Source organism: Cydia splendana, chromosome 15 (genome assembly GCF_910591565.1).
Source record: "Cydia splendana chromosome 15, ilCydSple1.2, whole genome shotgun sequence".
Taxonomy (NCBI): Eukaryota; Metazoa; Arthropoda; class Insecta; order Lepidoptera; family Tortricidae; genus Cydia; species Cydia splendana.
The window spans coordinates 13,866,608-13,889,996 of record NC_085974.1 but is presented as its reverse complement, the minus strand read 5'-3'; the positions used below and the strand labels follow the sequence as shown (position 1 = coordinate 13,889,996).

Genomic DNA, 23,389 nt, shown 5'->3' with positions numbered 1-23,389 from the left:
TAATCGTTGAAGTGGAGTCGACCATCGGATATAAATAAATCGTATCGAATTTAACGGTAACAACCGAAACATTACATCCCTAATCGGACGTAAAAAAAAAGTATAAGGAAGGAACACACTATCAAAATAATATTTCTTTAAATAAATGTACAGTTTAAATTAAAATTTAAAACGCACCTGTTTGTAGTTTTGATATGGTAAAAAATAGCATAATTTAACTGACGTAAACGTTTAAACTAATACTTTATAATTAACCTAAAATATTAAAAGCGATAACGTTAAGTTAGTTGTTTGCAATAATGTACACTTGGGTTTAACTCGTCTGTCAAATATCACTGCCGAAATATTTGCAAAATTTTCCAGGAGTTTATTTCTATTTTATATTTCTCAAAAACAGTGAACTCGGTTTTGTGACTTTCTTATAAATCCATATCATGGATTAAAGTACGATGTGTGTGTAGTTAAGCCGGTATTCTACACAAAAAATGTCTAACCAAGTAGGCCCGTTCGTGGCTGGGCTCAAGTCCCGGAATGTAGATCTACAAATCAAGACAGCCCGTGAGCTGTACCACTATGCGAAGACGGAGCTTCGCGAAGTGCCGCAGGAAGAGCTTACGCACTTCCTGGATGAGTTCAACCACCAGATCTTCGAGATGGTATCCAGCAGCGACGTCCACGAGAAGAAGGGAGGGGTGCTCGCTATCGGTGCGTAGTTACGTTTGTTATTCTACGATTATCTTTACATACGTTATCTCCTATTCATGTTTTACAAAAAGTGCTAATTAAATTTAAACTATTCAAAGTCACTTAAAAGTTCATATTGTCATGTATGAATGTGTGTTCATGTTGTGATTCTTGTTATGTATAGATTTTTATTAACATTGGAACTATTTTTAATGCCCTGTTCGCAGGATAAGCACCAGGAATATACCTTAGCTTACTTTAGTAACAGATGTTCTTTAAATGGTGAAAACACGAACAAAGTTTTTAACACTTATTTGAAGCTAAAAGCATGTTTGGTCCTTTAAACTTCAATTATAATTAATTTCAATAATAATTTTGGTTGCTGGTTTCGTTTTTTATCATAATTTGAACTCGCATTTTAAAAGCTGCAATTTATGATATAAATTATGTTTAAGTATCATTTATAAGAATTGTTTTTGTGAAATAATCTAAATATGGTGAGATGCCTCAGATCAGATTTGCTTGGGGTGAATGAGACTAATAAAACAAAATAAACCCTTCAAACAAACACTTCCAGGTGTATTTGATTCTTTAGATTTTTTCTATACTTTCAACTGACTTTCAAAAATCATGTAGGAGTGGGTGTGATCATTTAATTATTTTTGAAAATGATGTGGAACAAATTGGTAGTCTTGCGGGTCAGATCCAACCTGCAGGTCATAGTTTGGAAAGCACTGGGTTACACCAATTTGGAATTGGTTTGTAGCTAGTTGAAAAATATTTGTTTGAATGTTTGGATGATTATTTGCAAAAGTAACTATTATTGTTTGGTTTTTCAGTATGCCTAATTGGAGGAGACTGTGATACTACTAAGACAAGGATTACCAGGTTTGCCAACTATCTTCGTAACCTGCTCCCATCTTCAGATGTGGGAGTGATGGAACTAGCGGCCAAGACTGTCGGAAGACTGGCTACTGTGTCAGGAGTAAAAAGAGCTGAGTATGTTGAGTTTGAGGTTAAAAGAGCATTTGAATGGCTCTCAGAGGAAAGAAATGAAGGCAGGAGGCACTCTGCAGTTCTACTCCTAAAAGAAATGGCCATTGCAATGCCTACTTACTTCTACCAACAAGTCTCAGGATTCTTTGACCACATACTTGTAGCTTTAAAAGACCCTAAACCACAAATTCGGGAGGCTGCGGCCAAAGCTTTAAGAGCAGGTTTAGTGGTTACAACTCAGAGAGAATCTGCTAAGCAATCTACAGCCAAACCACAATGGTACATGCAATGCTATGAAGAAGCTATGCTCTCTTTTGAAGAGATCCCAACCAAAGAAAAAGGTATCACCAAAGAAGATAGAGTTCATGGAGGCCTACTGATCCTTAATGAACTCCTGAGATGTTCTAATGCTGCATGGGAGAAGAAATACACAACACATATGCAGAGTTTGGATACACGGAAGGATAATATCAAGTCTGATGACATTATTTTTTTGAGTGCAAAGCTGCACAGTCCGTCTGTGAAGAGAGGGTATTTGTGTGATGGATTTAAGACTGAAAATGTTACATACCCAGTTTCTATATATGAATCTGCTGTATGCAGAGCCCTGTTAACTGAAAAATTTGAAAGAATATGCCATGGTAAGAATTTTTTGTCTTTGGCGGTCAAAAGGTTAAAAAACAAAACAAAAAAATTTGATGTTGTAAATTTGGTGATTTTGAAGTTTATTTCTAATTTTGTTCCAGATGTAATGGCTCAGCGCATGCTTAAAACGCAGGGAGTACCTCAGATATTGCTTATAATAATTCCTCGATTGGCTGCATTCAACAAGGAATATTTCTTAAAGAAGTACTTTAGTACTACCATGAACTACTTGCTGGCATCTCTGTCGACTCTCCGCAGTCGCGAGAGAGACAGAAACATGGCCTTCACTACCATTGGCCTTGTGGCTGCTGCTATTGGTAGCGAAATCAAAGCCTATATTCCCAGGATTATGGATGTGATCAAACAAGCTCTTCCTGTGAGAGACTCACAGAGTAAGAGAAGGATGTACATAGACCCCTCAATCTTTGCATGCATTGCTTTACTGGGCAGTGCTGTGAAAGATTTAGTAGTAAATGACATCAGAGAGTTACTGGATGCCATGTTTGCTACTGGACTCAGTCCATCATTGACCATCTGTTTGAAAGAACTTAGTGAAAATCTTCCAGTTCTCAGGGGAGAAATATCGGAAGGTTTGCTAAATATGTTGTCACTGGTACTAAGAAATAAGCCCTTCTTACATCCAGGCATACCAAGAAGCCTGGAACAGCAGATGAGCACCATGAGTATGGGCACGGAACCTCAGGACACTGCTAGCATTGTTCTTGCTTTGAGAACACTCGGCACATTTCAATTTGAGGGACAACATAGTTTATTGACATTTGTGAGGCGCTGTGCTGATCATTTTCTTCAAAGTGATCAGCAAGAAGTCAGATTGGAAGCAGTCAAAACTGCCGCAAAACTGCTTGCCGATGCAACAGTGAGAAATTTGAAAACACCATCACGCACACTTACTATACTTACTGCCGAAGTTGTAGGGAAGTTGCTAGTAGTATCAGTGACAGATCCAGATTATGAAGTGCGTTATTGGGTCCTGGAATCACTGAATGAAATTTTCGACTCTCACTTGGCTCAAATAGAAAATCTGAATTTCTTATTCATTGCTATGAATGATGAACAACTGGAGATACGAGAGCTAGCTATCTGCTCCGTAGGGCGGCTAAGCACGGTCAACCCTGCTTACGTGATGCCTGGACTGAGAAAGACTTTGATACAGTTTCTCACTGAGCTGGAACACTCAGGTATGAGCAGGAACAAAGAGCAGGCAGCTAGAATGTTAGGCAACCTGATCAGGCATGCTCCAAGGCTCGTAAGGCCCTATATGGAAACAATCCTTAATGTTCTTGTGCCCAAATTAAAGGAATCTGAAGCAAATCCCGGAGTCGTAATCAGCGTACTGAAGGCTGTTGGAGATTTGGCAGATGTCAATGGAGACAATAGCGGACTTAAGAAATGCTTGCCAGAGCTTTTAGCTATCCTCCTGGAACTGCTATCTGATGCTAGCGCTACTGATAAGAGAAGCGTCGCCCTTTGGGCTTTTGGCCAACTAATCAGTGCTACTGGATATGTCGTAGTTCCATACACAGAATATCCAAATCTCATGGATGTCCTTTTAAACTTTTTGAAAACGGAGCAGCAACCAAAAGACAGGAGAGAAACTATTCGCGTCCTAGGACTACTGGGTGCTTTAGACCCGTACAAGCATAAACTGACACGAGGCTTAATCAATGGACAGCCAGACTCTAGTCTAGTTCCCGTAGCCGATAGCAAGGCTGACGAGAATAATTTCGACATGACAACTAGTGAAATGCTTGTGAACATGTCCTCGCCTGTACTTGACGAGTATTACCCCGCTATTGTGATATCAACCTTAATGAGAATCCTTCGTGATCCAACGCTACAACAGCACCATACTAGTGTCGTTCAAGCAGTGACTTTCATCTTCGAATCACTGGGTATAAAGTGCGTTCCATACATATCGCGCGTCACGCCAAGTTTGCTCTACGTCGCTCGAGCGGCGGATACGAATTTCCGGGAGTTCCTGTTCACTCAACTAGCGAGACTTATCGCTATCGTCAAGCAACACATTCGCAATTATTTGGACAAAATCTTTGACCTGATCAAGGAATTCTGGACTCCTAACAGTCCATTGCAACCAACACTTATATTGCTGGTGGAACATATAGCTGTAGCACTCGGATCTGAATTCAAAGTCTACCTGCCTCAGTTGATGCCTCAAATCCTACGTGTTTTGGCTCACGACACAAGCAAGGATAGAATGGTTACTGAGAAACTGTTGTTTGCATTGCAGAAGTTCGAAGACAACTTAGACGATTACATGCATCTAGTCATTCCATCAATTGTGAAACTTTTTGACGCGACAGATTGTCCTATTTCAGTCGCAAAAGTAGCCATGGAGACAGTGGATTATCTCTCAGATTCTTTGAACTATAATGAGTTGGTGTCAAGGATTATCCATCCCTTAGTGAGAAGCATGGATATCTGCGCTCCGCTACGGCCTACTGCTATGGACACGCTTTGCGCTCTAATAGTGCAACTAGGCCGAAAGTACTTAGATTTTATACCGCTTGTGCAGAAGATAGTGACTAAGCATAGAATACAGCATCAGAACTATGAGCTCTTGATGTCGAAGCTGCAGTCAAATTCCTCATTGACCGTTGACGAGTTCTTGCAGAGTACCAGAAGGAAGCCAAGGAATAATAATCAAGAGGTAAAGAACTGTTTTAATTTCATTCCGTGTGTCATTGTCAATTAAATATAATATAATTCGTGCTGCTGCCTTTTGCCGATTGTTTATACTTTTTCTTACATAATTTCCTACAATATTATAAACACTTTTACATCTAAACATCCGTTGGATAGTCGTGAAATCACCAATTTTGAATTTACTTTAAACAATGTGTATTGCAAAACTATTATTTCTTATAGGCGCGTATCGTGGTGTGCGATACATCATCGTCTATCCGCAAGCTATTCGTGAACGCTCACAACTTGAAGCTGGCGTGGACCGTGAGCAGCCGCGTGTCCAAAGACGACTGGCTGGAGTGGCTCCGGCGGTTTAGTATAGGCCTGCTCACCGAGTCCCACAGCCCCGCGCTCAGGTAACAGTGAACCCGACCAGAGGGTTTACCGCGAACCACGTTCCACGTGTTGCCTCCCTATCACACTTGCGTACGAATTTACAAGTGCGACAGAGAGGCAACACGTCGAACATGGTTCGCGGTAGGCCCTCTGAAGCTAGCGAGAACCGTGATAAAAGTAAGGCGATTTGATTGGGTGCCATAAAGTAGGATCAGTAAGAACAACTCCCTGAGAAATTATCTTCTTATCGAGGTATTCAAAGGTAGTCATAAATCATAAAATCACAATGGTCAAAGTTGGACATGGAATAAAGAAACAATATGATTTCAATAGTAAGTTTTATAAGGTGTAGTGATTTACAAGCGGATGACGTTTTGCACTTGTCTCATCAATCTACTTGAGACTTGAACAAGCCGTGTTCCTCCACAGGGCGTGCCTGGCGCTAGCACACAACTACTCGCAGCTGCTGCGCGACCTGTTCAACGCGGCCTTCGTGTCCTGCTGGACGGAGCTGGAGGCGCCGGCGCGCGCCGAGCTGCAGCGCGCGCTGGAGCAGGCGCTCACGGCGCCCGACGCTCCAGGTATTTGTTCAACTAATTCCTTTGAGGCGGCCACAAATACGTACTGCGGTATTTTTTGGTGACCACGCGCTGGCAACTTGGGGTCAGTCTCTCAAAAGCTTGCAAATTACAAGTTATACTTGTAAAACGATAACGTTTGAATTTTTATAGTACCACCGTACCATACCGTTTTTCATATCGTACACTTTCAGGTAGACTTTTTGGAAGGGTTTGTTGGAGTGGACAGGATGATTCTGATTGTATACCAATAATTACTACTCTACCTACACTATAAGTAATAGCCATAATTTTGTAAACAGAATTGGCGCACACCGTATTGAATCTGGCCGAATTTATGGAGCACTGCGACGCAGGCGCACTACCCATATCCACGCACGTGCTCGGGGAGAGGGCCATGCATTGCCGCGCCTACGCAAAAGCCCTGCACTATAAGGTAAGCAAGAAATTATATTTACTTAATTTCTGCTTGACACAAACATCGATAGCGAATTCTCAATTTACTTTTCTCTCAGGAGGAAGAGTTCCGCAGCGGCGCAACATCCCAAGTGGTAGAAGCGCTGATCCACATCAACAATAAACTACAACAGAAAGAGGCGGCCGAGGGCCTCCTCGAGCGAGTGATGGCGAAGCGCGAGGACGGCGACACGCGCCTGCAGGTCCAAGTGCGCTGGTACGAGAAGCTGCACAACTGGGAGAAGGCCTTAAACCTCTACGGAGAGAAACTCTCCCACGACGCCAACGATATGGATGCGTACCTCGGCGAACTGCGCTGCTTCGAGGCTCTAGGAGAATGGGTCAAACTATACAACACCGTCTCTAAGAGGTGGCCTCAAATGAGCAATGATGATAAGTTCAAAGCTGCGAGACTGGCCGCAGCCGCCGCTTGGGGACTTAACGAGTGGGACTCTATGGCTAAATATGTCAGTTTCCTCCCAGAAAATACTCAAGATGGAGCTTTTTACAGAGCGGTACTCGCCATACATGACGGCGAATTTGATATCTCCAAACAGTTCATAGATCAAGCCAGAACTTTACTTGATTCAGAACTGACGGCCGTCGCAGGGGAAAGCTACCAGAGAGCCTACGGGGCGCTGGTCAACGCGCAACTCCTGGCTGAATTAGAAGAAGTTATTACTTACAAGCTGATAAATGAGAGAAGAGACACGATTCGACAAGCGTGGTGGACGAGATTACAAGGCGGACAGAGGCTAGTCGAAGACTGGAGGAAGATCCTGCAAGTACGCGGCTTGGTTTTAACGCCTCATGAAGACATGGCTACCTGGCTGAAGTTCGCCTCACTATGCCGTAAGAGCGGTGCTCCTAGACAAGCGCATAGGACTCTAGTCATGTTGTTAGGAACAGACCCAAGTAAGAACACAGAAATGCCGCTCCCTACCCACGAACCCCGCCTCACGCTCGCTTACGCTAAGCATCTCTGGGTAGCCGGCGACAAGCAACTAGCCTACAACCAGTTACAACGCTACGTGGAATCCGCTGAATCCGGAGACCCCGACAACAGTCGGCTTCTCGCCCGATGCCATTTGAAACTAGGAGGCTGGTGCGAATCTCTACTAGGCATCAATGAGACATCCATCCCAGAAATCCTTAGGAATTACTCCTCAGCGACACAGTTGTCTCCTGACTGGTACAAAGCCTGGCACGCTTGGGCTTACATGAATTTCGAAAGCGTTCTCTTCCACAAACACCAAGATCCTAACCCTGAAAACGCTCAAAGTGTTGACAAGAAAGACCCAGAATTCGTCGAACAATATACAGTACCAGCCGTGGACGGGTTCTTTAAATCTATCAATCTTTCTCACGGAAGCTCTCTACAGGACACGCTCAGATTGCTTACTCTATGGTTTGACTACGGTCACCACCCGGCCGTCCATGAGGCTCTTGTCGATGGTATTCGAACCATCGAAATAAACGTATGGCTGCAAGTGATACCTCAGTTGATCGCCAGAATCGATACGCCTCGCGCTTTAGTCGGAAAGTTGATTCATTCTTTGCTAATCGATATTGGAAAATCGCATCCGCAAGCGTTAGTCTATCCTTTGACGGTAGCATCTAAATCTTCCTTCATAGCTCGGAAGAACGCTGCAAACCAGATTTTAAAATCCATGTGCACTCATTCCAGTAACTTGGTGAACCAGGCAGCTATGATATCTGAGGAGTTGATTAGGGTAGCTATTCTGTGGCACGAGCAATGGCACGAAGCTTTGGAAGAAGCTTCTAGACTGTACTTCAGTGAGCACGATGTTAAAGCCATGTTTAAGACGCTGGAGCCTTTGCACGCTATGTTGGAGCGAGGAGCGCAGACCACGAAGGAGGTGTCCTTCACGCAGGCTTATGGAAGAGACTTGAACGAGGCGCAGGAATGGTGCAATAGGTTCAAGGTAAGTCGTTTCTTTATTAACTTTTGCTTTTTTCTCCATGTAAGATATTAAACAAATTAAACACTCATTCAATAAATTAAAAATAGAGCTGTGGTTTGAATAAAGATAAAGCTTCGAAAATTGAAAAGGGTATTTTACAGTGACTGGTATTTTAAGATGGTTTAGGCATATTGAGAGGTTGGATTAAAGGAAACTGATGAATGACATTATTATTGTGATATATATTTTTTAGTTTTTTTAGTAATTTAATTCAGGCAACAAGGCCCATATTACAAATACCTTACATATGTATTTTATACAGACTAACATACATATGTATTTTATAAACTTAAAACTAAACACTATTTAGTCGATTAAATGTCCGTGTGAACACAAGTCACTTTCAGGGCCATTTCGCTTCTTTAAACGTCATAGCATTCAATGAAGCATATCCTAAAATGGTATGTGTTGCATCGCAGTCGCGTGCGCTTGACGTAAAACGATTGAAACTTGACAGTTAAAAGAGGTAAGAAATTATTGCTAATTGTTGTGGACATTCATTATACGAGCAAGCGTTCATGTGGGAATCCTGGATCTTAATCCCTTGTGTCCCAGGGATCTAAATGCTAGTCATTAAACGACCTTGACTTTTAAAATTTAAGCTGATATCGTATCCGTGGGACTCAAGGGGTTAATCCTGTTATCTGTGCAGGAAACAAACGCGGTCCGCGACCTGAACCAAGCGTGGGACCTGTACTACCACGTGTTCCGCCGCATCAGCCGGCAGCTGCCGCAGCTGACGTCGCTGGAGCTGCAGTACGTCAGCCCGCGCCTGCTCAACTGCCGGGACCTGGAGCTGGCCGTGCCGGGCTCGTACGTGCCCGACCTGCCGCTCATCCGCATCGCGCACATACAGAGCAGCCTGCAGGTGGGTACAGCTGACGTGGCCGGGGCTGCAGTACAGCCCGCGCCTGCTCAACTGCCGGGACCTGGAGCTGGCCGTGCCGGGCTCGTACGTGCCCGACCTGCCGCTCATCCGCATCGCGCACATACAGAGCAGCCTGCAGGTGCTAACAGCAACCCACTTAACCTACAACTTACAGATCCTATCTCGTTGGTTTACGGATCTTGGTTATCTGCTAATTTGCTGCTGTAAGGTAACCAAAGCCGAATGGATTTGACCAAGCGGCGCCGACCCTTGGCACCAGTCGAACGGAGCTGGTGACACGTGACCACCACCAAGGTCAACCGCTTCCGCCCACGAGTAACCGACGGGATGTGACGTTGCGTAAATGTAACTACTGTATAAACCTAAACTTTATTGATATCCAGTACTGAGAGCTCCGCTCTGCCCGGTATACGTGTGATGGTGTGCTTCTTTTACTTTTTTAATGCTCCACTTTTGTATTCCCCCAGGTCATAACTTCCAAGCAGCGTCCGCGGCGCCTCTGCGTGCGCGGCTCCAACGGCAAAGACTACATGTTCCTACTGAAGGGCCACGAGGACCTGCGGCAAGACGAGCGCGTCATGCAGCTGTTCGGGCTCGTCAACACCTTGCTGCAGGCCGACCCGCACACCTTCCGCCGCGACCTCAACATACAGGTACATATTTTAACCATGTTGTGAAATATTTACGACAGGGCCCTGCGCAGGGGTGGGACCACTGATCATTGAATGTCAGAGAGTATTGGTTTTTTGAACTGTCATGTTGCATTGTGGGATTCTCTCTCTCTTCCAAGCTATATATCCCACATGGTGATGGGGTCAGATTTCCGTACCTTGCGCTTCCACTTCGCCCTATCCTTGACCCAAACATTTATTTATTTTATTTAATCTTTATTGCACATAAGGAAATACACTGTACAAAAGGCGAACTTAATGCCATAAGGCATTCTCTACCAGTCAACCTTAAGGCAAAGCAGATAAGTTGTAGGCGGTGTAAAAACATGTGGCATAGATGATACATTGTCCTTTTTTTTAGGTTTTTAGTCGATGTATGTGAATTTATCGTTATCATTATATCGTTGGTTTTGACATTGTAAAATTAGCTAAACTTTTCAATCAAAATTTAGTGGTCGACGCAATTATATTTGATCACATGAATTGACCGTTTCTTATCTTCAACAGAGATACGCCGTGATCCCACTGTCGACTAACTCCGGTCTCATAGGCTGGGTGCCTCACTGCGATACCCTACACTCGCTCATCCGCGACTACCGCGAGAAGAGAAAGTGCCTTCTCAACATCGAGCACAGGATCATGCAGCGTATGGCCTCGGACTTGGAGAAACTGATGCTCATGCAGAAGGTAACGTTGTGTAGATATATGTGACCCGTCTGTCGAGTAACTCCGGTCTCATGGGCTGGGTACCTCACTGCGACACCCTACACTCCCTCATCCGCGACTACCGCGAGAAGAGAAAGTGTCTTCTCAACATTGAGCACAGGATCATGCAGCGTATGGCCTCGGACCTGGAGAAACTGATCCTCATGCAGAAGGTAATGTTGTGTAGTTATATGTGACCCGTCTGTCGAGTAACTCCGGTCTCATGGGCTGGTTACCTCACTGCGACACCCTACACTCCCTCATCCGCGACTACCGCGAGAAGAGAAAGTGCCTTCTCAACATCGAGCACAGGATCATGCAGCGCATGGCCTCGGACCTGGAGAAACTGATGCTCATGCAGAAGGTAACGTTGTGTAGTTATATGTGACCCGTCTGTCGAGTAACTCCGGTCTCATGGGCTGGGTACCTCACTGCGACACCCTACACTCACTCATCCGCGACTACCGCGAGAAGAGAAAGTGTCTTCTCAACATCGAGCACAGGATCATGCAGCGTATGGCCTCGGACCTGGAGAAACTGATGCTCATGCAGAAAGTAACGTTATGTAAATATATGTGATCCGTCTGTCGAATATAACCCCGGCCTCATAGGCTGCGTCACTGCGACACCCTGCACTCCCTCATCCGCGACTACCGCGAGTAAAGGAAGTGCCTTCTTAAGCATTCAGCATTCATTGCAGCGCATGGCCTCGGACCTGGAGAAACTCATGCTCATGCATAAGGTAATGAATGAGTGAGTGCTTTAGTGATTTTGTGAAAATTCGTTGAGCGTCGGTCGTCGGTATATCTGAGAAAGTACTTTAACGCTGAGCACGGAGCTGAACGGATGTCAACTTACAGGTTGTCTTTGATGATCACAGAACTGATTCTTCCTTTTCAGACGAAATAAAAGGAAGACCAATAGGTAGGTCATACTTATAAGTTTTATAAGCGCTAGTTTTCGCAACTCGAAGTCTACCGTGCATCTATTGATGATGGCCCTAACTCAATTCTTCTAAAAATGTCTAGCGGCCCTTTTTTGACAACTTCTATCCAGAAGTCCACACACCCGTGACACAGTGGACACATCCGTGAGCAGGAAGATTACATGAGTGGTTCCAGGAATTCAGCTGCTCCAAAGCAATTTCAAATGCCATGGGCTGTCTGTTTCGTCTCCAACTTGATGTGTAAGGTAATAATGGAAATATAAACACGCAAATTATGCACGATTACCTCGCCGTCGACTCTCCGTAGACACACTGCAATCAGTAAAGGTACTTTTTTGCTTGAAATGGCCTGCAACTTTGGTACACATTGTTTTTCATAAGAAAATGATCCTGAGGAATTTTGGGCCTAAACCTGATGAGTTATAATTTATTTTATTGGGAAAAATTATGCAGAAAATTGTATGAATATTGTATGCTTATTATATTTTCTTTTTGCGATACATGTGTTTTGTTAACGGCTTTATCATAGTATACTTATCTATTTCTATACTTTTTATTATGCTGTTTATCAAGTTAGCTAGAGTGCCACCATAAAATGATCTAAAGATTATATGGAATTAAGATATATTTGTTTAATTTTATATGACTTAGGTATAAATACTTTTATATATCTCAGTCTTGAACATCTTCTAAATTCATATTCTACATCCATACCATCACGTAAATTTAGACAAAATAACCCATCAGTTGTAATGCCAAAATCTTTTTTTTTGCTACCCTTCCTATTTCAAGCAAAAATTAATTTAATTAGAATTATCATAATGAATACATTACATTTTTACGTACTATCCCTAAGTGATAAAAAATCCTGCCTACCTTGTGTTATTTCCTTTAGCTTATCAAAGTGCATATTCTTTTATTTATTTTTGAGTAACATGTTAAAAATTGGACGCTTAATGGTATAATGAATAGACCATCTATACTGTCGATACTGTCTCCCAAATTTCTGTTTCAAATTTTCAGAGATATGGCAATGTTTAATGTATACTTACATAAAAATGTTTTCAAATGACTCATTATCATTTCCAAGCTAAAGTTTCTGTTATTTAGGGTATCTTTCCGATACGAATTACCGAGTGAAAGCCATTTCAAGCCAAATTAGTGACTGTTATGTATACACAAGGCTGCAAAGTTACATACCTACTACCTACCTACCTACCTACATACTGCATAGTGATAACCTATAAAAGTGCCATTACAAAATTCAGAATTTCCTGTTCTGAACGACTATTACGGTGCATGAGTCGCATTATAACTTTGCTGCCTAGTGAAATGCAGAATTATTCACCTCACCGACGCGAGGAAATTACAGTTATCTTTAACCGTTAGCGTGAAAATTCCAATATACTTAAACTGAATTTTTTGAAGCGAAAACTTCTTTAGCGGCGCTGGGCACTTTTTGAGGTGGGGAAAAAATGATAAACTCGAGACAGCGTAACGCGATCACGTGACCGTAAATTTCGGAACTAAAGTTTTTCAATAGAAAGGAGGATGGGTCAATTATACATAGTGCTGCAGACATTTTGGACTAGTCATTGAGTTTTCACTTCTGTCGGCACTCCCGGAGTGCAACCCGTTGTTTTTTTTATAACCGTCTACGTTGAGGAATTATAAATGCAGTACCGTTTTAAATTTCACGAAATTTTAATAGTTTAACAAGTATGTCAAACCAATTGGTGGTCACCAATTAGAGTAATTCGCCAATAACTGGCCGGTTTTAGTAACTGGCCGCCCTAAACTAAAAATGAATTATATTCACCTATAAACAGAATTCATTTTAGTATAAGGCGGCTAGTTATTGAAGGCTGGCCAGTTATTGAAACCTTATACTAAAATGAATTCTGTTTATAGGTGAATAGAATTCATTTGGTGGCCAATTACTAACAGTGGCCAGTTACTGGTGAATTACCCTATGTTCAATGTTTATTCACGCTAACGGAAAAACTAGCACGTTTTCGAACGATATCTGGAGCGTTTCCGAGCAGGTGGGGAGAATGTAAGGTCACTGATAGTGGTTGTCCATGGGGGGTCGGTTTCAGACCACAGCTGAAGAGAGGAAGAAGGTCATCTACAATATGGAGCACAGAATTATGCTGTGGATGGCGCCGGACTACGAGAAGTTATTACCCATGAATAAGGTGATTTCATAACACAAGCGAGCCTACAGTCAACATCGAATAGTCCATGGTCTAATAAAACATGGTCTTCTCTTCCCAGAGTGACACGGGCCTACGTCACAATAACATTGCCACTTTATTTCAACATAACATGTTACATGGGTGCATTATACCTATGGTTAATAAGTTAAAATATTTCTTTATAATTTTATAACTTTCATTTATATGTATTTTATCTTAAATTTTACAATAACACGTCATTTTAGGGTTCCGTACCCAAAGGGTAAAACGGGACCCTATTACTAAGACTTCCCTGTCCGTCCGTCCGTCCGTCCGTCCGTCTGTCTGTCACCAGGCTGTATCTCACGAACCGTGATAGCTAGACAGTTGAAATTTTCACAGATGATGTATTTCTGTTGCCGCTATAACAACAAATACTAAAAACAGAATAAAATAAAGATTTAAATGGGGCTCCCATACAACAAACGTGATTTTTGACCAAAGTTAAGCAACGTCGGTAGTGGTCAGTACTTTGTATTTGCTTTTTTTTTTCGTTTTTTTTTTGCATTATGGTACGGAACCCTTCGTGCGCGAGTCCGACTCGCACTTGCCCGGTTTTTTTAGGGTTCCGTACCCAAAGGGTAAAACGGGACCCTATTACTAAGACTTCGCTGTCCGTCCGTCCGTCCGTCCGTCCGTCCGTCCGTCCGTCTGTCACCAGGCTGTATCTCACGAACCGTGATAGCTAGACAGTTGAAATTTTCACAGATGATGTATTTCTGTTGCCGCTATAACAACAAATACTAAAAAAAGAATAAAATAAAGATTTAAATGGGGCTCCCATACAACAAACGTGATTTTTGACCAAAGTTAAGCAACGTCGGGAGTGGTCAGTATTTGGATGGGTGACCGTTTTTTTCTGCTTTTTTTTGTTTTTTTTTTGCATTATGGTACGGAACCCTTCGTGCGCGAGTCCGACTCGCACTTGCCCGGTTTTTTAAAAATTATTCGTTAGCAATATCTTCCGATTCACGAAATAAATTTCAGACGTTCGGGCCCGGTAATTCTGTTTACACTACTGGCAACACAGGATAGCGCTCACACATTTGACAATTCGGATCTAGATTACTTCATGCCCTGACCGTCATCCTTGTCGAACGCGTGTTAATTGTTATTTCCTTCTCGCTTAGTGTCAGCAGTCGCAGTGTTTTCCAAACTTTATACGTCGTAAGCTTGGTAATTAATGTGTAACTGTGAATTAGTTTTTCAAACGTTTGCCTTGTATAGATAAATAAAGTTTAATTTAATACATTCGATTTGTTTTATTTTACTATGTTTCTACAAGAATAACTTAAAATTAATGCCGTTAAAATAATTTTCACCGTTGGTTAAAATTATCCCACATTTTAAAGTTTGAGAACCTGTAAACAGTGACGTAGGCCCGTGTCAGTTATGTCATACGCGAATCTCGGAAGAGAGTACCAGGCGGAGTATATTATTATACCATGGAATAATCGAAAATCGTTATCGCTCGACTATAGGGAGCGTGCATGAACTGTAGACGGCAGCACAGATGCCGCCTATTAATTGGCGCGAAGCATTATGTCAAGTTTCCATTTTTAGATTTAAGCCACTAGATGGCAAACCCTACTATACAAAATAGAGCCGTCGGTTAGTGTAGGGGGCAACACATGCTTAGGAGCGTGAATTGTTTTCGCTTTCGATTCAGGTCACGAGATGGCAGACCCTCCAACACGCACTGTCTCTATACAGACGCAGATAATGATTTTCGATTTTTCGATGTTAGCGATAGGACCTCAGCATGTTGCTATAACAGAGGTGTTCAACATTTATAGGTGTATGAGCATTCGCAGCGTTGACAGCTGAAGGGATAAAGTCAATCGCTGTTGATGCAGTGTGTTCTTGGGATCTTCTGTCTTCCGCAGCTTTCTACAAGGAGAGGTCCGAAAGGTTGTGGCTTTCTGACTCTTCGTTATTTATGAGTTTATGTTCGTTATTTACTGTTTGGTAGTTTTAATATTTGTTTATCTAATATATATGTTTTGATCAATACATAAATATATTTACTACTACCTATAGCTATTGTATTTATTTTTATTCAAAGTATACATATAAGTTTGCCATGTGAGTGTTAAAAATATCCTTGAACTCTCGCCCCTACTTCCTTTATGGTATTCATAAATTTCATAATATCATCTCATCTGTTTGTCAATTATTTTCTTATAAACTTCTACATTCTAGTCTATCATGGTTTGATTAACACTCTTCAGGGGTCCATTTCTCAAACGGTTATATTATTAATCCACGAGCTACAGCTCATGTATGGTTTACAAACCATGACAGCTTATTTTTAATATTAATATTCTCCCGTTTCTAAAATGTGCGTCTTGTGACATGACTCTTAAGACTTTTCCCTTCCCATCAAATCCGACCTTTCCGAGTGCAAGTTTCAGGGTCCCTTCTTCCGAACCTAAGCCCTAATTACGCGTTCATATTTTTCTGACGCGCAAATCTGTACTGTAACTAGTGTATCTGCAAAATAATTGCAAGCTGGTATGAATTAATGGAATTATTAGACACGCCAAGAAAAAAGTTTGTAGATAAGAATTTTAAGTCTGAAATGGTTCTGACATCTATACACGACGTAATGTTGTGTAAGTGGCCTCTTTTTACCGTGCCATAAGCCATAACCAAGAATTTATACTAGTAGTAGACACATTGACACATGTAATTTCGCCCCTCCTAGACACTCATTTTTTTACTTTCTAGATCAATTAATGCTCAGAGCAGTCGTGTTTTTCAAACGTTTAAATCTGTTTTTGTCCCACAGGTGGAAGTGTTCGAGCACGCCCTGGAGCACACGGCGGGCGACGACCTCGCCAAGCTGTTGTGGCTGAAGAGCCCCTCGTCTGAAGTGTGGTTCGAGCGCCGCACCAACTACACCCGCTCGCTCGCCGTCATGAGCATGGTATGTTTATTTTAACCCTTTTCCAGGCCGCACCAATCTACAAGGCTTTCCCAAAAAATCCAAATATATTCCAATTATTCATTTGAAGGCAAGTCACATTTCCTGGAAGTGCAATCTAATTTGAACCTTAAATCGGAATGCTAAAGTTGAAATTCTTTTGGCGCGTATGTGGTCGATAAATCTATTTCGGAGGTTGTCAATTTGACAGGATCTTTGTTGTTTTTTTAAATATAGATTCCCCGATGTGTCAAAGACGACTGGTCTGTTGTAAAACCATAGTCTATTGTTTAGATGTGTATACAGTGTGGAAAGGTAAGTCGGGCCCTGGAGGGAAACTACCTTAAATCCTTAAGCTGGCTCATTTTGCTTAAAGGAGACATTCCTTTATTTTTAAAAAGAAACAAAACTGCATTTAAAGATTTTTCTTTTTTTCTTCAATTTGACTTGTCTAAAATAATCTTGAGTACTGAATATTAGATTTTATGGATATTTTATACGACAGACGAGTGTAAGACCTAATGTTTCTTGGAGAAATGTTATCATTAACATTAACTGTATCGACTAGTAGAATAAAATTGCGTGTGTTATATTTTTAGATTTTTTAGTCTGTTCGAGTCCCGGGCGAGGCAAGCGAGTTTTAGAAAATCTATGAATGCAGTTTTGTTTCTTTTTAATAATAAAGGAATGTCTCCTTTAAGTAAAATGAGCCAGCTTAAGGATTTAAGGTAGTTTCCCTCCAGGGCCCGACTTATCTTTCCACACTGTATATGCCATCGATCTTGTCCTACCGAGACTATACGAGATTATAGTAGTCCTACTTACGTGATGGAATTGTAGAAAAAACGTGGCAGCTCTTTGAATATTTGACGCACGTCTTTACAGTAAATCGTCCATCTAATCTTGGAAAGAGACATTTTGGTGAGTGGAACTGCTGATTGACGCAAAAACCAAGAAATTTTCAACTGTATTTACCAAAACCGCAGTCATGCACAAACATAAAACATGCTCTCTTCCGGACTTAACCTTATAGTTTATCACGAATATATGCGATGATTTCGATGACTTCTTATGTTGACTACCTTACGACTTGGTAGACTGACACACAAGTTGTGATCGGCACCAGGCGTGGCTCACTCCGCGGTTTCGTCGCTTTGCAACAGGTAGCTACAAGTACATCCGTCCCACACAAATTTTGGTGGCTAGCCATAAGCCGCGCGTGGCGCTGTCGCCACCTAGCGGTCATATCTGTCCTAATCGTAACAGACGCGTTTTATTAGAGATCTACTGTACCTATTTAGTACTATTATTTATTCTGTGTCGGCACTCAAAGGGCTAACCTACGTTTTTGTCACCAGGTGGGCTACATCCTCGGGCTGGGCGACCGGCACCCGTCCAACATCATGCTGGACCGTGTCACGGGCAAGTTCCTGCACATCGACTTCGGCGACTGCTTCGAAGTGGCCGTCACCAGGGACAAGTTCCCAGAGAAGATCCCCTTCCGGCTCACCAGGATGCTCATCAACGCCATGGAGGTAAATATCCCCTCTTCTTCTCACCAGGTGGGTTACATCCTTGGGCTGGGCGACCGGCACCCGTCCAACATCATGCTGGACCGGGTCACGGGCAAGTTCCTGCACATCGACTTCGGCGACTGCTTCGAGGTGGCCGTCACCAGGGACAAGTTCCCAGAGAAGATTCCCTTCCGGCTCACGAGGATGCTCATCAATGCCATGGAGGTCAATATAGACAAGACAGCGGGCGCTTTGCTCGTAAAACCACCAACCGTTGACGCAGAACTTATACCTACAGCAGAGGGCCTACCGTGTCCGTGTACCACGATCGATGTGTTGCCTCCCTGTCACATTTACGTACCAATTTACAAGTGCGATAGAGGCAACACGTCGAACGTGGTTCGCGGTAGGTTCTCATACTGTCTTCTACGACCAAAAAGTGTGACCGAAAGATAAACTACAATAAACAACAATAAGAAAGTAAAAAAAGAAACTTAAGTTAAACTACAGAATCGTATCTTACAAGATCAATCTCTCGGAATTAACGATGCCATTTGACAATACGCCGACTTGCCAATAATTCAATATAGTAACTCGTGTCAGTGACATAGATGTTAGGTTAGATGCCTTTTCAGACCGGGTTCTCTTATGTCTTAGGATCTCCTATATTGGTCCGTGATACGGTTCAATTTTGACTGGCAAAAACTAACTGTATCCGTGTGTTATTTGTACAACCGTAATCCACCTATAATCAATCGCAGTGTACAGATGTAGTGGATAATTGTTTTCCATCGTATTTCGGAAACGTTCGTATTTGTCATGCTAGTTCAGTCAACCTCAGTACTTTTTGTGCCGAGATTGACTGAAATAGCAAGACACGTTCGTACATTTCCTTGAAAATACGATGGAAAATAATTATGCACTACATTTGTATATACTTTCATCAACAGCTTTCGGATATATTGGTAAAGTGTTACAATATCGTTATTGTCACCAGGTAACCGGCATCGAAGGCACCTACCGCCGCACCTGCGAGTCGGTGATGGAGGTGCTCCACCGGCACAAGGACAGCGTGATGGCCGTGCTGGAAGCCTTCGTGTACGACCCGCTGCTCAACTGGCGGCTCATCGACGCCGGCCGCCGCTCGCGCGCCGACGACACGCAGGACTCCGGCTCGCCGCTGCCCAGCCGCAGCCGCATCGCTGCCGGCCTGAACGAAGCTTTGGACCAACCGGCCGAAACTAACTTAAACAAACGAGCGCTCGGTATAGTCAACCGCGTCCGCGACAAGCTCACCGGACGAGATTTCCCGCACATAGATGAAACGGTCTCGGTGCAGAAGCAGGTCGAACTGCTGATTCAACAGGCGACGAGCAATGAGAACCTTTGTCAGTGTTATATTGGGTGGTGTCCGTTTTGGTAAAGCCTATTGTGCCTGGAAATTGTTAATCTCTATTAGCTAAGCTTTAAGAAGTTATAGAATCGACACGCTTCCGTTTTCCTATCACATTCGCTGCCAAGAACCCGCTAGGTAAGCTAGATATTGAATAGAAAAAAATTAAAATCGATTTTGAGGTTAAACCCTCTCGCTGATTCCTGACGTTTATAGGTACTTTATAAACAACTAGCTAAGCTAGCTATGTTTTTATTATAGGACAATTTCGATCGATCTAGTCCCACAGTAAACTCAATAAGACTTTTGCTGTCATAGAATACATCCATAACTCTGGAACAAATATTTGTGATGAACACACAAATAAATGCCCTTACCAGGACTCGAACCCGGGACCTCCTGCTTCGTAGGCAGGGTCACTACCGACTAGGCTAGGCGGCCGTTAAAATGTTAATACTAACTTTTATGATTGTATTGTTTTATTATTTTGGTATACAACATAAAACATTGCACTGGATGTATATAACGTATAAGCCTAATCATAAGATATAAGTGACTAATGAACCATACTATACTTTCTCGGAATCTATCTCTTTCGCACTTGCACGGTCTTATGTAGTCAGACTCGCAACAGTGGTACACGTAATATTACGTGATTTACGCGTATAAGGTACGGTACCTGAGTCAACTGACGATATTATAAGTAATCATAGTTATAATAGGTTCCTTTATTTCGGTCTTGAAGTCATTTATTAATGTGTAAGTTATGCTACTATTCTAGATTTGTATGTTGTAACTAACAGTTTATACTATAGATGTGCCTATACCAATGGTTGCCATTTCATGTCTAGGTTAAGGTTAAACTATTTAAGCCAAAGCTTTGTTAATTCTCATATAATCTCACAAATGTCGGTCCCTTGAACAATTAACGTTAATAACAAAATGTAAAAAAAGAATACGTGACTCAGTCAATCAGCCACTGACATAATTATATAGATACAAAATGTACAGTGGAGTTCAAAAATATCTTTACAAGCCACCGTTCCAATAATATAATTACACGCCTCTACGACACTGACAATAAGGTGGTGTATAAATATTTATGGAACATTGGATTGTAAAGATGTTTGTGAAGTCAACAGTACCATAGAGAAATATAAGTAAGACAAGAGTGCTCACTCAACATCAGTTTTGGCACCAAAAATATTAGTATTTTCATAGTCGACATCTAGCATCGAGTAGCGGAATTATCAGCACTTTAAGTAGCAGTAGTAGTACTGTCAAGTGACAATAGATGTAGCACCGACCAGAAACTCTAATCTCAACAACATAAGACTTTCCGGTCGGTGCTACACACAGACAAAACATCCTCCAGACTGAGCATAGTCGCCCTCTGCCACGCATACGGTAAATTTACTCCATGTTCGAGTCGAAATGAGATGTCGACTATGAAAATACTAATATTTTTTTGTGCCAAAACTGATGTATGGAGTGAGCACTCTTGTCTTACTTATATTTCTCTATGACAGTACCTTATTCACCGAACGACAAAATCACGAGTTTTTTTGACATTGTTTTATAAGCAATCAGTGGCGCCCAAATGGTTTTCGACGAATAATCATTTTAGGAGAGTTTCTTTTAGTTTTTGCCATTTTTATATATTGTGACCTTTTTTGCCACTTTTGTGTTATTTCTAGTCAGGATCGCAAGCCCTTTTCATCCTTATAAGAGAAAAAAAGTGTCCTAAAATTTCCATACATCTTTCCTTTTTGTTACCGCCATACAAAGTATATGGGGAAATGGTAACACAATAGGAAAAAATCTCTGGGACATTTTTTTATCCCATTAGGATCGAAAGAGCTCGTGATTCTGAGTAGAAATAACACAAAAGTGGCAAAAAAGGTCACAATATATAAAAATGGCAAAAAATAAAAGAAACGCTCTTAGATGGCGATGATGATGTCTTAATGTGGACCACTGTTGAGTCACTCTAGGATATATATACCAGAACAGCCAAGGTTCTCAAATATGGCTGAGCATGTACTCTAACGCCATGACAATAGAGTCGAGTTCAGATATTTTTAAGCGCCTCGGCCGCTCTGATATATCTGACGGCGATTGTACCTATTTGGAGAACGCGTCACATGCGTTGCGAGTAGGCAGGCACTGCCTACATCGCTGCTGTAAAACATAATATTTAGTACCTCTTTTTTACAATTTTCTATGCATTTTTCTAAGAGCCATAAAGTTAATCGTTAGTTTAGAATTAAGTGCAGCATCGTATCGTGTAAATATTGTTAGATAATCATTATCATTATTCATTATGAACTGTATGTATAGAGGTATCTATAGAAACGAACATTCTCTATAATCTGTAGGTAGTCTTTAGGTATTTAAATAAAAGTAAACAAATTCTACCCTCAAACGGCTCCTTAAGCTAGTTGAGGGTAGATGAAAACATTACACGATCAAATAATGTAGGTTAAAGTCAGGTCGTTAAGCGACTGATCCAGGCGGTTTTGTATTTGGTCGGTTAACCAATAAATGTTATAACTACCCGAAATAGTACAAGTTGTTTGTTTACTTTTATTTAAATACCTAAAGATACAGACTATAGTTAAGTTATTTTGACAGCTGAAGTAGATGGCGCCGCACGGTCCCATATATTTTGGTGCCTGTGTGTTGTCAGGCGGTAACTCGTGTGTATAAATCGTATGCATCTGTTGTGATATTACATAGTTAATATGTAAATTGGGATATAAGTATAATAAATTTTATGGATCATTTAATTATATTATATTTTAATCAAACACATCACATCAAACTGATCTGTAATATGTAAACAAAATTAATTAAAATCCAGTAGAAAAGAGAACCTAATTTTTACTTATTTCTGCAGTCACAGATTTCAATTGAGAAGCCAGTCATCTAATCATAGCATATTGAAAACCCAAATTAGCTTAACTCCTAGAGTCCCAGGGGTTTAAGATGATTCATACATTTTATATGAAATTGCAGCATTAAAAGTAATTTTTCGACTCGATATCGTGACCCTACAGGACTAAGAATTTTATTTATACTAATAGGTACATAAAGTTTATTTCAACACATGTTAAAAAATACAATAAAATTAAAATTAAAAATATATACAAATTACACTAAATTAAAAAGTAATACATACAAATGTCAAAACAAAATTTATTTCATAATTAAAATATCACAAACTAAACATAGAACTAATTAAAAACTAAACTTAAATATAAATATAAACTAAATAAGTATAAAATAAATTGCCTACTGAAGCCCGTCCCGGGCTGCCCCCGACGCAAAGGTGCCCATCACGCTCGCTGCGTTGCCGCGTTGGATTGCGATGGACAACCTTTGCATCAGGAAAAACCCGGAGCGGGGGTCAAGGCACCTTTCAAGCAGGCGACAACCCAGGTCCCGGAGGAAGGACTTACCCTCAGCGCACCAGCAGCCTGAGGTCTCGACAGCGAGGGGGACGAATAAATACCCGCTTAGCGCCGAGTATTTAAGGGATGCCGCGTGCTCAGCAGCCGCTCCTGCCGACCGCAATGTGCGGCTAAGATGCGAGACGGCGAAAGTACTGACTTGGTACTGACGCACGTGGCGTCCCATAATAAGCACTTACCTTTTTCCCACGGCACCATCAGGGTCAGGCCGTCAGGCCTTTTGCCGTCAAT

The 23,389-nt window shown here is 41.7% G+C and overlaps 1 protein-coding gene across 2 annotated transcripts; it reads left to right on the top strand.

Moving 5' to 3' along the window:
* The first annotated feature begins 333 nt into the window (after positions 1-333).
* On the top strand, positions 334-22,458 carry LOC134797712 (serine/threonine-protein kinase mTOR). 2 transcript variants are annotated; one of them, XM_063770062.1, is made up of 13 exons: positions 334-705; positions 1,524-2,321; positions 2,427-5,014; positions 5,233-5,405; positions 5,815-5,966; positions 6,266-6,399; positions 6,479-8,365; positions 9,057-9,272; positions 9,761-9,946; positions 10,472-10,651; positions 16,644-16,781; positions 18,137-18,313; positions 19,290-22,458. In XM_063770062.1, exons 1-13 carry the CDS (start codon positions 486-488, stop codon positions 19,713-19,715), a joined length of 7,275 nt encoding a protein of 2,424 aa, XP_063626132.1. In that variant the 5' UTR covers positions 334-485; the 3' UTR covers positions 19,716-22,458. The 2 variants fall into 2 exon arrangements, with proteins under 2 accessions (XP_063626132.1, XP_063626133.1); XM_063770063.1 differs by lacking the exons at positions 16,644-16,781; positions 18,137-18,313; positions 19,290-22,458 and having other exon boundaries at positions 9,057-9,411; positions 10,472-10,629.
* The last annotated feature ends 931 nt before the right edge of the window (positions 22,459-23,389 follow it).